The sequence below is a fragment of the Macadamia integrifolia genome, unplaced genomic scaffold (assembly GCF_013358625.1).
Source record: "Macadamia integrifolia cultivar HAES 741 unplaced genomic scaffold, SCU_Mint_v3 scaffold1351, whole genome shotgun sequence".
Taxonomy (NCBI): domain Eukaryota; kingdom Viridiplantae; phylum Streptophyta; class Magnoliopsida; order Proteales; family Proteaceae; genus Macadamia; species Macadamia integrifolia.
In genome coordinates this window covers 24,236-39,610 of record NW_024868174.1, presented here as the reverse complement: position 1 = coordinate 39,610, position 15,375 = coordinate 24,236, and the positions used below count along the sequence as shown (strand labels likewise).

Genomic DNA, 15,375 nt, shown 5'->3' with positions numbered 1-15,375 from the left:
GATTTCCCCACCTCCTTGCAGACTAGACTAGTAATTTACCCTTCCCATGTTTACATGTCATACACATGCTGGGCTGGAATAGCTTTTTTGTAAGCCCTAGTGTTGGATGCCTGAACTCCTAAGGCTATGTTTGGTTGCAAGGGGAATTAAAGAAAAGGGAAGTGAAATTTTCATACTTAAAAAAGAAATATATGTAATCATTACCCCATGTGACTATAACATTAACTTTAAATCATTCCGTATTTGGATATAAAATTACATATGAAATGGATCATTACTAAATATGGTTAAGAAAATTAAGTGATTTATACAATCACATTGGATCATATAGGGTTAATGATTATAAATAGTTATTTATTAAGTACAAAAAATTCACTTCCTTTCCCTTTAAATTTTCCATGCAGCCAAACGGAGCCAAAGGATGTAAATGAACACTAGAAGGGATAAGCTGCCCACCCTTATCTCGACATGTGCTTGGGCCACCCTGATGAGCACCTGAGCCAAGCCAATTTTGGGCTGGTTGTGGCTTGGTTAATTCAATCTGCTGATTGTTACTTCCTCTTTCAATAGTATAGTAATAAAATGGGCTAGGCACAGTTGTATTTTCTAGCCCATCTGGACCATGGTCTGAGGGACATATAGCAAAGGACAAAGTTTCCCTTGATCGTGCGGTGAGGTTCACCGCGTAATCCAAGGATCTGCAAATTCCACCTCCCACCCACACCAAACCCGCCCCAAAAAAAAAAAAAAAAAACCCTCTCAAGTGGCCTTGATCACCTACAGTGAATGAATTCCTGTTCACCATGGGTACAGGGAAAACTCAGTCCTATGGCAAATAAAATGATCTTAAAAACTTTATTTCCCCTTTAAGGTCAAATAGAGAGATTATGTTAGATGTGGTCCTAAAAATTCAAGGTAATTACAGAGCAGTTAATGAGATTTTATAAGATATGGCTTTAGACTTGGACAGAGTAGTGTGGAAGAACAAGATTAATGTATCTAACCAAGTATTTGATTTAAGTCTTAATCAGATGGGCTTGACTTCACTCTGAGTATAAACTGCTTCACAGCTATCTGATATCACGAAAAATGCTTGGTGTCAGTGAAGTCATTTTCATCTTTTAAATGGTTCCAACCATGGGAAAGATAAATGGAGGAATATATCATTCTTTAAATAGATTATCATGTTCTGAAAGTGAAAGATTTGATAATATCAACATCACCAACGCACCATGAAGTGGAAATATTTTTTTTTATTTTTCTCTTATTAAAATGTTCCATCTATTTCAAGATAATTGAAGTTCTTACATCATTCATTGACTAATCAAATCATAAATTTGAAAAAAAAAATAAAAAAAAATGGTGTTAGGCTTAAGATGGATTGATTTCCTTATATGGCTCATAAAGTACCTGAATGGTTTCCAAATTTGAAACGGAACTTAGTATCGCAAAACTACCCGGCATGAATTAATTAGTGCAAATTGTAATCTCATTTGTGTTACCCTAGGTTTGATGCAATAGACTTAATTGAATTGTGGTGTCTGGATTTACTAATTCAAGTTCTTAATCATGAATCATGATGAAGCTTGAAATTATATCATCTCATTTCGTGCCTAAAGATTTCTTTCATAATCATCGTTCATATCATGATTTGATTGTAAAATATAGGTCAATTCAGGACTTGACTTAGTCAATTTAACTCAATTTGATTGAAAACCAGTTCTTAAGGTTCCGTTTGATTATAAGAAATTAAAAGAAAGGGAAGTGAAATCAAATTTACACTTCGAGTGGAAATTGTTGGAATCATTATCTCACATGATAGTGTAATTAAATCCAAAACATGTCAACTATGGTTGTAAATTTTTATTTAACTTTTCAAGCAACTTATTATTTTTTTATTTTAAAAATAAAATAAAATTTACATAAAAAAATTATAATTACCAAATATGCAAATATGATACAAACTTTAAAATAAAAAATTATGAATCATTATTACAAAACTTTCCTTTTCCTTTTCAGAGGTGATTTCACTTCCCTTTATTTGCAACCAAACAGAACCTAAATTGAACCTGTAATCCCTATAAAGTTTCTGATTTGGAAGATTTTTTAGACACTGATGTTACCTACTTCTTAATTGATTTTGTTTCCTCTAATCTTTATAAATACTTGTAAGAAGACCCGGTCCATGCGGTAGTAGGGTCAGTATGGGCCCACGGGGCTAGTCAGACCAAAGACTTGGATACCTATCATTAACTTAAATCAAAATAAATAAAAATTGTAAGAAGACTTATGTAGTTCTGATTGTTAATTTATTTAGTCATGATCCAACTCATGAATTGGCTAGTTCCAGTCTTGCCAGTCATTCCAGTTCAATAACCTAGTTGACTGATCGTGATGAAGTTTCTGTCTGTACAATTGACTTAAGATAAATGGATTAGGTTTTCTGACCATTATTATATACCCCAAAATTGATCTGAACTTGGATGAAAAAAATGAAAGTAACTGTTTGAAAAGAAACTAATTTATGTATTCTTCTAGATCATTTCTACCTAAGAAGTAAGAACAAAGAAATACTCATAGAGATGACATCATAAAGTTCATGTATCATGGACTTGATGAGAATGAGGAGAAAGTGATAATGGCTAAATTGCTTTACCTACCATCTTGTTTGAGCAAAACGTTTTCCATTTGTCTAAAAAAACTTCATCTTTCTAATATATTAGAAATAAGGGAAAAAGTAGAGGGAATGTTGTCCTTGTGCCCAAACTTAGGAAAGGGGAAATGATCGACTTACTCCCAATGAAATGCTTCTGAGTGTGCTCTTATTAGTCTTTATATTGGAATAGGGGCCGTGTTCCCAGCAGAAAACACTCCCCCCAGAAATAACAAAGAATGAAAATTATATTCACTATCTGGAAGCCTAAGAACAAGAAAAAGAATGTAGAGTTGGGCATGAAACTAAATGTTTATGTTTAGAATAGCAGGTAAGGTGTCAAGTTATTAATGACTTCTCCTAATTGGTTATAAATTTTTCTAACAACAATACATTTTAGCCAATAATTAATCTTGAAATATTTCACTGAGCTTTTTGAAATGGTGACTACAGTAATATCCATTACAACCAAAAGATGAAAAAAGAAGGGCGGAGGGGGGAAGGGGGAGGGGGGAGGAGGCAAACATTTAATTCAATTCATGTCAATATATAATGTCTACAATAGATTGTGAGAGAATTAAGAGCAAACTTGATAAAGAAATGCACTAAAATTTAATGTGGTGGGACGATGAGCAGCAGTGAGCATCCAACGGCTGGGGAATGATACAAATGTGATTGCACCTCATCGCTAGACAATTTAGACTCTAAAGAAATGTACCTTTTAACATAGCTAATCACATTTTTCAATGATAGTGAATACTGTAAAAATAAGAGAAAACTAACAACTAATTCAAGCAAGAATCCAAATCCTTCCCATTTTTAATTCCAATTGAAAATTGAACACGATGAACTTCCAATCCCTCTTACAAACATAAGATGATCTTTGTAAGAACATTTCTTTATTTCAATAAACATAGTAAAAGAGATACTATACACTTTGTTAAGATTTATTTGTGATTTAGTAATCCTTTTCAAGTGTAGATTAATAATCATTTGCCTTTATAATTATGTGGATTTCAAGACGTTGGTCCTTTTCAATTGAGCTACCCCTTGAGAAGAATGTTTGTTGATTAAGGCTCTTGTTCCTAGAGGTCGACATAGGAAAGCCTTCATAATGGCTCAAGTATCTATCCCTCGGCAACTTGGTTTAGTTGGACCCAGATTTTGTAGAAAGGTAAACCTTAAGGTGTTCATTACTCCAGATATTAAATTTTAGTTTAAATAAAAGTTGGCAGGTGATAAAATAGAACTTAGCTTTGTATAGACATACATATGCATGAATGTTCATGAGCATTTAGTTGAAGGGTTCGAGCGCCCTGGCTAGTTGCATAGCATTTGCTAGAGACTCCCTTTGTTTACCTCTCTCTTCCCTTCTATGAAATGATATATCTGCCTCTATTGTTGGAGGAGAGAGATGAACTTAGGGAGGAGATAAGTATGCTTATGCAAATGACAAAAAAATTTCCCTTAATTGAATTAGCTCTGAAGTCAATCATTTGCTAGAGATGTCAAAACCTAGGCCAAACCGATTAAATTGACCAAAATCAACACCAATTGATACTAATGAGCTTATTGGATCATGTTTCAATCTGAGTTTGTGAGATCGAAACCAAATTGGACCATATTGAAATCGAAAAAACACTAAATTGAATTTAAAAATAAAAAAAAGAGACCAAAATCAATATAACCCAATAAGAAATTGATACCAACATGAAATTCATTAAATTTTTTTTTTTCTTACTTTGAATATCTATACAAAATAATTCGAAATCAAATCGAGATCAAACCAAAACTAAAGCATCCTTATTGTTTCATGTTTCAATTTCATTCATTCTCACACCAAAATCGATCCAAACCGGCTTATTCACATCTTTTATCGTTGCCATACACATCCATGGGAAGTCCTTTCCTACGCTGGCAGCTCAAGGTTCACTTCCGTTTCAGGCTTTGTTTCAATTACCAAACGGATCCTAAGATTCCTTCTTATGACCCTTGTTCCCAGAAACCTCTTCGCCGTTTCCAAAATATCATTAAGATTCATTTCACACGTGTTAATCGTTCTTTATGCTGAGCTGTATCGTATCTTATTAATTTTTTTTCCTCAAACACGGTCGCCATGATTGACTCAGGCATAGAGACTTCTCTGTACAGCAGAGATCCCATCCGTTGATGTCTACTTATTATCTTGGGCCCACCACCTTATGAAATATTCCTTCTCAGTTTCCTTACCAACCCAACACAACCATCTGGAAAAAAAAAAAAAGGAAAAAGAAGAACATGATTGGTGGGCCATGCCCTTAGACTTATTCTAATAATGTACAATAATTGATTTCAATCAGATAAATCCTGACCGTTGATAGAAATAGAAACCTCCACTTTTATATATTATGGGGCACACACGGTTTTCTATCAAATATAATAAATACACGCACCTAAGTGGTCCTAGTGTCACCGACCTATGTGTGTCGTTGTGAACTGGTTACCGGCAGATGACCGGTTTTCGGTGGAATACAGGCTTGTGGACCGTCTCTGACCCGATAACTCCGGTGCTTCCGAATCTGAGGTTCGGAATCTCCGAAGCAAGCAGGCTCGGGAAGACTTTCTCTGCCTTTATAAGCGGTTCCTCATTTCGTATCCTCCTCAGGTGCTAATTTCTTGTTCATTTTGGAGATCGGTTTGTTGCAGAGATATTTTTGAAAAGGTAATACAGAGTCGATTGTTTTTTTCTGTGATTTATTTATGGATTTGGAGTTCTTACGGTTTTGATCGATGAAATCTTGTGCTTCATATGGTACCTCATTGTTCAGATCTTAGAATTTAGGGTAAATGGGAGAGATCTTGTGGTCTGAATCACCTGATCGTGAAGATTTCGGGGATCTATTACTTGTTTATGGTGAAAATCTTCTTAATTTTTAAAAACTGCAGTGAAGTTGGGAAATTTGATCTTTATCATGCTTAACGAGTGGCTATTAGGATGAGATCTGAAAGTCTACTACAGTTACCACTTGGAGCCGATCCAGTTTGGATTTGAGTCCAAGGGATATGTGATGATGGACGACAGAAATTATCCATTTTTGGAGATTTTGGTTATTTGAATCCCTGATGATTTTCTTGGGATTTTAATAAACTTTTGCCTTTAAAAATTCGAACTGAAGATTTCAAGGATCTAATACTTTAATCTGGTGAAAATATTCCCCGTTTTTATTTTTTGAAGCATTGATTTTAAGATCGGCACTGAAATTCGTAGTTTTTATTCTTCGAACCATTGGTTTTAAGAGCTGCACTGAAAATCGTAGTTCTGCGAAGTTGGAAAATTTGATCTTTATAATGCTTAGCGAGTAACTAGGTTAGCCTGAGATCTGGAGGCTTACTACGGTTGGAGGGGTTTGGATTTAGTCCAAAGGGATATGTGATGGACAACAGTAATTGTTCATTTTTGGTTTTCTGAATCCTGATGATTTCCAGTTTTGTGATTTTAGATGACTTTCGCTTTAAAGATTCCAACTTTGTGGAAGCTCTATCAGCTTAAGGATGATGTCATCATCCATTGGTAGATGCTGGAATTTCTTTTTCCGTGGTGCTGGCGCTTTTGATTTTGAAAACGATTAGATCTGTCAGATCAATTTTAGATTTTGCTTCGTCTAGATCTGGTGTTCTATACTTTTTTTGTTTTTTGTTTTTCCGTTGTTTTCAGTGTGTGAAGGTCTGTGATTTCTGGGTGAGAGCTCTTAGATCTCTTCTTTAGTTTTGATCCTAGTAGATGACTGCGGATGGAACAGTTTTCGAAAATCTATGAATGATTTACTTTCCTGGAACCAAATTTCCAGTTGTTTACTGGATCTGGGTTGTAATCCTTGCGATGATTGTAAATTTTTGCATATTTGGTCCTTTAGATGATCGGTTTCCGTCTAAAACGATCTTCTTGCTTGAGTTAGACATTCAGAAGAGATGTTCTTTCTGGTAGTAAAGCTAGTTGTTCTTTCCTATGAAGTAGCTGGGAAAGAGACTTGAGGTGGATAGATAAAGCCTAGTAATGGTAGATCTCAACATATATAGTACAGTTGCTTGAGACCTTGATTTGCGAGTATTTTGGGACCTTAGGCTATTCAGTTATTTCCCTTTTTGTCTGCCCTTTCTAATCCTTTGTTCAAATCCAATTTTCTTCCTGAACTACCTGCAAAATTCTATGTAGATAGAGATAATCTGTTTGGTGTTGCAATTTTCTGATAGTTTTTCTTGAATGAGTGTCAGATTTTTGATTTTTTGATTTTTTGATTTTTTTTTATTGAGTCACCTAATTGGGTTTTCCTCTCTCATCGCTTTTAATATTCTCTTTGTTTGAATCCAATTTTGTTCCTGAACTACTTTGCAAATTCTCAGTAGATAGATAATCCGTGTGGTGTTCCAACTTTCTGAGTAGTTTGAAACTTAGATGGAAGTGTAAGAATTTCTGGGAATTAGTTGCGAGAACAGAAGTTAACCCCCCCCCCCCCCCCAAAACACAAATGCATAGGTCTTATTGAAACGCAAGGAGACGAGGTGATTAAGAAGTGGCGATGGCTGTAGTTTCAGGAAGAACATCAACACTGAACCCAGATGCCCCTATCTTCGTCCCAGCAGCTTTTCGGCAAGTAGAGGATTTCTCCCAAGAGTGGTGGGAATTGGTAAAGACCTCTACATGGTTCCGTGACTACTGGCTATCCCAGCATCAGGAAGAGGAGAGCTTCATCAGCAACTCCATTGATGAAGACGACGACATAGCAAATTTGCTGCCAGACTCATTCGATCTTGGCATTGATGAGGAACCCACTCTGGAGTTCCAAATGCAGGAGTTTGTGGGGTTCATGGAAGATCCAAATGAATCATTTGTCAAAGGGAGCCCACGGAATGGCTTGACGAATGACGCTCATGAAGCACTGATGAAGAACCTGGACTTGTTGAAATCACCGAAGGAAAGAGGAGTGAAGTATGTGGTGGAGCCTGCAAAGTATAGGGAGAAGGCACCCCAGTGCTTAAGCCCAAAGTGCAGCCCTCGCCGCATCCAGCAGCCTCGTTAAAAGGTACCTAACCTACTTTAATGGAGGATTAGCAAGATTTGGATTTGGAACTCTGGTAAAATGATGTTAGGAAGTTGAATAGTGTCTCTTTTTCTTCTGTATAGATCAGGGCTGGTTTAGTTGTAATTCTGTCTAGTTTTCTTTGTCAAATCATCATGTTCTTGTACTAGCACACATACCCCAAAAAAATGTAGAAAAAATGCAAATTGGAAAAAAAGGTAGGCTTTTAGTGTTTAATGTTCTATGCGACTGTGGGATAATTTTGATTTGCCATTTTCTTATTTTTACCATTGTGAGGCTACTGAAAAAAAATTTCAGGAGAAGTGTTAGCTATTAATTTGTATAGTTGGATTGAGGGATTGAGAGAGCGGAATTGAGAATTTGAGATCCGGATTGGAATGGGTTTGAATCGGCCCATCTTGGGAACGACCAATGAATAGGCCTTCGAAATATACACTAGTAGACTAAAGAAATTATGGTTTCATTACCTACCCACCCCATCCCTTCACGGTAAAAAATCCTCCCTGGTGGGAGATGAGACCATAGCACATGAATAGTGTTATAATGACCATTCATATCGAAAAATGGCAGTATTATATGAGAGCCAAATATTCCAAATAACATTAGAAAATAGAGCACAACCATTCTTGGAGCTTTTTGTTCTTCCGGAAGAAGGCCAGGAGATTACACAAGCAATCCTAAATATTGATAATGAATTACTCCGATGGTATCATCTTTTGGAGAGGTTAATTGTGTACCTATCCTCAATGTTACTCGGCAAGCAGGATTGAAGCCTTGCTATCAGGAATTGTGTGTTTTCCAAAAAAAAAGAGAGGAAAAGTTAGGCTTTAGTTTTAAGGGTCCTTTGAGATATCACTATGCCTTGCCACTTGATAGTAGAAAGATTAGTCTTGTGATAGTGGATCTCTTACTTCTCAAGCACTAAAATTAGTTCCAAGTAAGCAATAATAGTTACTCAAACTTTAATCCAAAGTCTTGGTAAAATTACCAAAATGCTATAAAATAATTTTTTTCGATAAATAACTTTGTGTATTGAAGAAAAATAAGAAATAGAAAAGGGAAATTTATCGCACCACCTCCTGGAGATTGTCACAATGATAAGGCCATCCTTTTTGTTTCACCAAATTGTTCTCAGATCCCTTACCGTCAGTCACAGTTAAGTCAAGAGGTAAAATGATCATTATATCCTTTTTATTAAAATAGTCATGATTAAGTTAAGAGGTAAAATGACCATTGTACCCTTTTCATAATTGTTGGATCACCAGCTATCGTTCAAAACAATGGCATCGGCAACGGACGGTGACCTAAGATGTCTCCATCAACTCTTGCGGTTGTTTGGGCCGATGTGGTGCAGGTCAACCTCATTGTCTTGCCCGGCGACATCATGGTCCATTGTTGTGGGACTCCTCATGAACTGTTGAAGTAATGTTGAGAATCTGTGGTGGCAGCAATGATTCTTTGGATGTTAAGAAGAAACTTGAGGCGCTTGCATTTAGGAAGAGGGGAGAGGAGGCGTTGGAGAAAGGTGATTTTGCAGAGAACGACAAGATTAGATTTTATTTATTTATTTATTTATTTTTCAAATGGGTTTGTGACTCTGAAAACAGAGTAAAGGAGGATTAAACGATACCTATGGTGGGGCATTTGCTTTCGCTGTCGGTAGTATCCACCACCGTCAAAATGAACACAGATCTCAGTAAGAAAGTCAAGAACAAAAGCGAATAGAAGGTCATTCGATACGAAACCCGTCTAGATCTGACCTTCACTTTGATAAAATCTCTCACTCATTTTCCAGGAAAGACGGTTACATGGCGCAAGCTAGGAGATATATGAAGCTGCATTTTTGAGAAACAGGAATGGAAGGAGGAGAAAAAACAAAACCTGGGAAACGTAATTAAACATAGTACTGATTATTGAAAGGGTTGTGCTTCTTGTTCTTCCTGTCTCTCTATTTCTGAGTGTCTCATTTGAAGATGTTCAGCAAAGAACTCAATTGAATTGCGGAAAATCACAGAAAGATACCGTAAAAGGAAGAATGTAGCAATCCTTCACCCAACCTTGCTTAACATTTAGGCTAAAAAAAAATTCAAACTTTGCTAGCTGGGCCCAATTTGTTTTCCGAGGAAGAAGGGTTGTTCAAACGAAAAGGACTTGGGACCTAAGAGGGTAAAAGGTAAATTAGGTCTTGGAATGGGTGAAAGGAATAGTAAATTATTATAAGGGTATTTTAGGTATTTTATTTAGTAAGGGTATTTTGGTATTTAAAATAAAATAGAGTTGCTGACATCAGCATATAAGGTATATTCCTTAATTGTGACTGATGGTAGGGAGTCTGAGAATAATTTGGTGAAACAGAGGGGGTGGTCTTATCATTGTGGCATTCTCCAGGGGGATGGCGCGGTAAATTTCCCAATGGAAAAAGATGCAACCTCACCCACCTCCTTTAGACATACCTAAAGAAGAGTGGAGAAGTCCCTTAATAAATAGGATAGACCCTGCATAATGCAATGAAAAGATTATACAATCATTCCCCCATTACATTACTTCCTCAAATAAACAATATGGTTAGCATCCAAGTCTACTAGACTTTGCAAGTCTTGTGGAAAATCTGTTGGTTTACGATGTCTTGTATTCCCTCGCAGTTTAATCCAGGGAGTCATGTGCAACACCTAGACAGGCAGGACGGTGGTCCCGCTAGTCGGTTAGCTGGCCATGGGGGTTGCAAGGGGGCAGGAGGCCCCCCTGCATAGCAGGGGTGTAGCCCCCCGCTTGAATTTTTTGTTTGAGGGCAATTGTGTACTTTCTGGATTAGGGTTTTTTTGCTATATATTTATAACGAGGGTTTCTTTCTTTGTAATGCAAGCAATATTGAGAAGTGTGAAGACGATCGTTGTAACTCTATTCTCCATTGATAGTGAAGGAGGATCTCATCTCACTGGGGACGTAGGCAACCTTGCCGAACCTCATAAAATCCGTGTGCATTGTTTGTTTTGTTTTTCCATTATCTTCTGCATCGTTTTAGGGTTGCGTTTCTACAAAATCTTCTAGCTGAATAGTAATTTCACCATCTCCTGTGTCATATGTAGCTATAAAGTTAGCTGGACTATTGACTTCCTTCCACACATGTAGTATTTCTTTCCTTCCAAATTCCTTTAGCAAATGAAGAATCTTGCTTTTAAGAGTTTGGATCTCCCATGGTCCTTCAATCTAACCATTTATGATATCCACAGCTACCTTTGAGTCCGATCTAATTGATATATGCAAAAGATTCAATTCTGTACACAATTCAGCCCCCGTTAGAATTGCCATGAGCTCCATATCTAAGACTGAATTTATCACACCCTTTCCTACAAAAACCAGAATAGGTTGTCCACTACTGTCCCTTATAATTCCACCATAACCTACCCTCTCTTGAGAGAACCATCACAATGGATTACCCACATTTGATCTGATGGAGGAACCCATTGACAGGTTTTAAAATGCCATAAAATGGAGATGAATATAAAATACAAATTGACATATTTTGTAATTTTAGCTATTTCATCTACTCATTTTAAGCTGAAATTGTGTCTATGAGATGCTTGCATGGTCCTCTATCACATGGACTAGCTCATATATTACCATGTGGGAAATAGTGAAGTGTTATACTTCACTAGGCATAGTGATAGGAAAGAAAAACCTAGTTTTAATATTCTATGGGATTGGTATAATGTTGGTTTGCTTTCTATTTTATCTACATGTGAGACTATAAAATCAAACATTTTCAAGAGGAAGATGACATCATTGAGCAATCTAATAAGGCGTAACGGAGGAGGTATTTCTTTACTAATGGAGATCATTTACATTTGAATGAGTGTAGAAGAAAAATGAAGGGCATTTTTTACAAACATGTAAGGACGGATATTATGGGGGAAAAAAATTTGTAAGGGAGGAGTAATGACAATCTTAGGTTTGTTGGTGTTGTGGTAAAATTGACCAGAGATCTTCCCAACAGAATTGGATCTTCCACACTAGACCTGCAAAAAGCATGGATGATCTAGCAAGGGGGCTCTCTAATACCTAAGTTAGGAAATCGCAATAACTGATTCAAGTAGTAAAAGAATCGACTTTTTTTTTTTTTTTTTTTTTTTTTTTCACTTATAGGCAATGGCCTATGGATGTGGCAGATATGGGGAGTCCCTCTTTGACAAGGAATCCGTTCTAGGTAGGAGATCTCCTAGTAGAGACTTGTTAGGCAAGTTGCCTTATTTGGTTAGAAGTCCAAAGTTGGATGGATATCTTGGAGATTGTCTTCGTGAGCTCTAAGCGATAAGATTTACTGAGTTAGATGGTCCTTGACTCTCGGGATCGTGTCGGTAAGCTGGTTGAGGTTGGGTTGATTATTTGACCCTTTGCGGGTTGTACCCTCTGGAACAACTTCCTTAGAGGTCAGGTTTGTTGTTTGACCATAGGTAAATGAAAATTTTCACCAATTGAACTCATAAAGTGAAGTAGAACTTAAAAGAGGAACTGCCATTAGTGGGGCTTGAAGCTTGATCATGCTATGGGGCTTGAAGAATCTGGTAAATTATTTGTTGCTTCAGCTTGGAAAAGCTTGCATGAAAGGAGGCAGCGGCTAGTTGGTACCACATGGTTTGGATCAAGGGTCTTCTTCCTTGTTTCTCTTTATTTGGGTGGAGGCTGGTACATGAAAGTTTGCCAACAGATGACAAAATTGCCAAAAAATCGATTCCTCTAGTATCAAGATGTAATGTTTGTTCCAAGAGTGAGGATATCCTTCATCATATTTTTCTGGAGTGCGACTATGCAGTTAGAATTTGGGCGGTCTTCCTAGATTTCTTCTCTCAAAGATGGTGCGACTTTCCGTTGATTGAAGAATTATTTTTTTGGTGGAAGAGAAAGGCAAGAACAGTCCATTGTAATAAAGTGTGGCTCCCACCGTTGATTTTTGTGCCTTATAACATATGGTTAGAGAGAAATAGAAGAATATTTGATCATAAACATTAGCCTTCATCCTCTATGGTGGCAACGATTCATCTCTTCTCTAAGATTTCTCCTCTACAAATGCAATACAAGTTGCTTCTATCGCAAACCTTTTCCTTTCCAAAAAATTGATGGTGGTGAATGCTAAACCTCCTTCAAAAACGATCTTGGAGATTTTTCGGACTTTTCCTCCTCTAGGTTACTACAAGCTAAACATTGATGGATGTTTGCTAAGTAACCCAGGCTGCTAAGGTGCGGGTGGTGTATTGAGAAACGATGTGGGATCCCTCTTAGGTTGCTTTGCTCATTATGAGGGTGTTGGGACAAATTACATGACAGAATTCTCAACGTTTTTCATAAGGATTCAAATAGATTTCAACAAAGGAGTAGACAATTTATAGATTAAAAGTGACTAAATTTACATATTGATACTTAGGTTGGCTAGCCCAAGCACCTAAATGAGTACTACTAGCAATATCTAACAGATATTTTTTTTCTTTTTTGGGTAGAATTTCTAACAGAAATAGAGTGACTGGGTTACTACTATTACATTTATATAGAAATGATACACTTCTGAATTTCAAATAGATGTTGGTGGTTATAATTTGTAGAGGGCTGATTTTAGGGAAAAAGAAGTTTAAAAGACAGAGTAACATAGAGGGGGTGAGATGATGGATCGATCCGACTCTTCTATGGCCCGACGTGATGTGTAATGCACATCCGGTGGTTGTGAACATCCAGGCACACATCCCAACACACGGGTGCTCATCCCTGGGGCGTACAACCATTGGATGTGTGCTGCACATCATGTCACGCCATAGAGGAACCTCATCCGTGAAATGATCGCAGCGTCTCTCATGAAGGGTAGAAATCCTACCCCTAGCACAAGGGTCATAGTATCTTTCAGGGAATCCTCTCATCTGATTTTATTGTTCCATCGTCTAATCAAGCTTTCCTTTAGATTTAAAATCCTAGAATTGACCCATCCATGGGTTGCCTAGATGGTTAAGGCGAATTGGAGATTGTGTGGATAAGTGTATGGTCTCAGGTTCGATTCTCCATCTGTGCATCTGCTATTTAAGTGGAGACCGTAGTGATGGATTGTTGCGCTAATCTTCCCGAGGATTAATCGAGGTGTGCGTAAGCTGGCCCGGATACCTAATTGACAAAAAATTAAAATCCCAAAATTGGAGATAGTAGAGAGAGGAATGATCGAGTGTCTCACAATACCTAATGTCCAGTCCTATCGGGATTACCATATGTAGTCTAGATTTGACCGATTGAATCCTACCCTCTGAAATCCAAGCCAACCTTATTGAAGAAGCTACCGTCATTGTGAAGTATGAGAAAGATCATTATGTATGCAATTTACCCTCACTTCACGGATAGGTTGTTCTAGACTCCAACTCATGACCACTTAGGTAGAACCTAGACTCCAACTCATGACCACTTAGGTCGCAATGAAGTAAGCCTTACCTTATGTTGAGTGCTGACAGGTGCAAACAAAATTGACTGGGATAAGTTGCCTAAACAAAAAAGAAAAAAACAGAAATGCTAGGTTTCTTTCTGCCACCCTCTTTTATATTTTTGGGTCCTGGGTTGATTGACTTGATCAGTCATCATCAGCATCTCTGTTAAAGTCAGGTCCAGCAACAAGGTGACGGTTCTTTTTTTTTTTTTTTTTTGATAGAGAACAAGGTGAAGGTTCAGGAAGTGTCTCAAGCTGGAACCGATTTCCAATTCGTACCATTTATTTAAACGGTATCGAATCGGACTGAATTCGAATCAGTACAGTTTTGATTTTAAAAGAATTAAATAAAATCTAATTTATTTAATTCGATATGATTTCGGTATCTAAGCAAAACTATTTGGTTTAATCCGAATCATAACCTATTTTCAAACCAAACCTAGTATACATATCTATAATAATTATACATTATGTATTTTTTTTTTTCTAAGAAGTTGTCTAAGGGGACTTTACTCATGTCAGAGAGGTAGGAAGAAATGACATGGACAATGTGACAGGAGTCGATCCATTGAGCTAGGTGTGTCAATCGGTCGAGCTGGGTCAGTCTCGATCGGGCTTAATCGGGCTTGACCACTTGGAAGCCTTGCACCGTGAATGCCTGTTTAAGTAAACAGGCCTAGCTTTGGGGCCATGGTAAGGTTTATAATCAGGTCGGTGGTGTCGGACTTTAATCGGGCTTCCTTAAATGGGTCTTAATCAGGCCTTAATCGGGCTACGGACCTATTTAAGTCTTAACAAGCTCTAAACAGGCTTTAAACGTGCCTACCCTAAAATTCATTTCTTAAGTTGGTTGAATGCCCAAAAATATGTGAGGCAAATCTTTAATAAAAAAAAAAAATAAATGATATGAGATTATGGTTGTTCCTGATTGTTCCTACAAAAAAAAAGAAGAAATTATGACCATTACAACTTACAAAATGAAGCTTAATTAAATTAAATCCTATTACAAAGCAAAGGGTAAGAAAACCTAATTTGTTTCTTACTAGTAGTGGCAAAATAAGAATTTTATGTAGTATTAAAGGGGTCGGGCTGGGTCGGGTTGGGTCGGGCTACAATGAGTTGGTTCAAGCCGGGCATATAAACATGTAGATTTGGTCGGGCACCCCATGGGCTAGCTACTTGCACCGTGAACG

General features: G+C 37.2%; 1 protein-coding gene across 1 annotated transcript; it reads left to right on the top strand.

Moving 5' to 3' along the window:
* Window positions 1–5,200: 5,200 nt before the first annotated feature.
* Window positions 5,201–7,947, top strand: LOC122063562 (protein EARLY RESPONSIVE TO DEHYDRATION 15-like). Its single transcript, XM_042627266.1, has 2 exons — window positions 5,201–5,354; window positions 7,167–7,947. The coding sequence occupies exon 2, from the start codon at window positions 7,210–7,212 to the stop codon at window positions 7,708–7,710; it is 501 nt and encodes a 166-aa protein (XP_042483200.1). The 5' UTR covers window positions 5,201–5,354; window positions 7,167–7,209; the 3' UTR covers window positions 7,711–7,947.
* The last annotated feature ends 7,428 nt before the right edge of the window (window positions 7,948–15,375 follow it).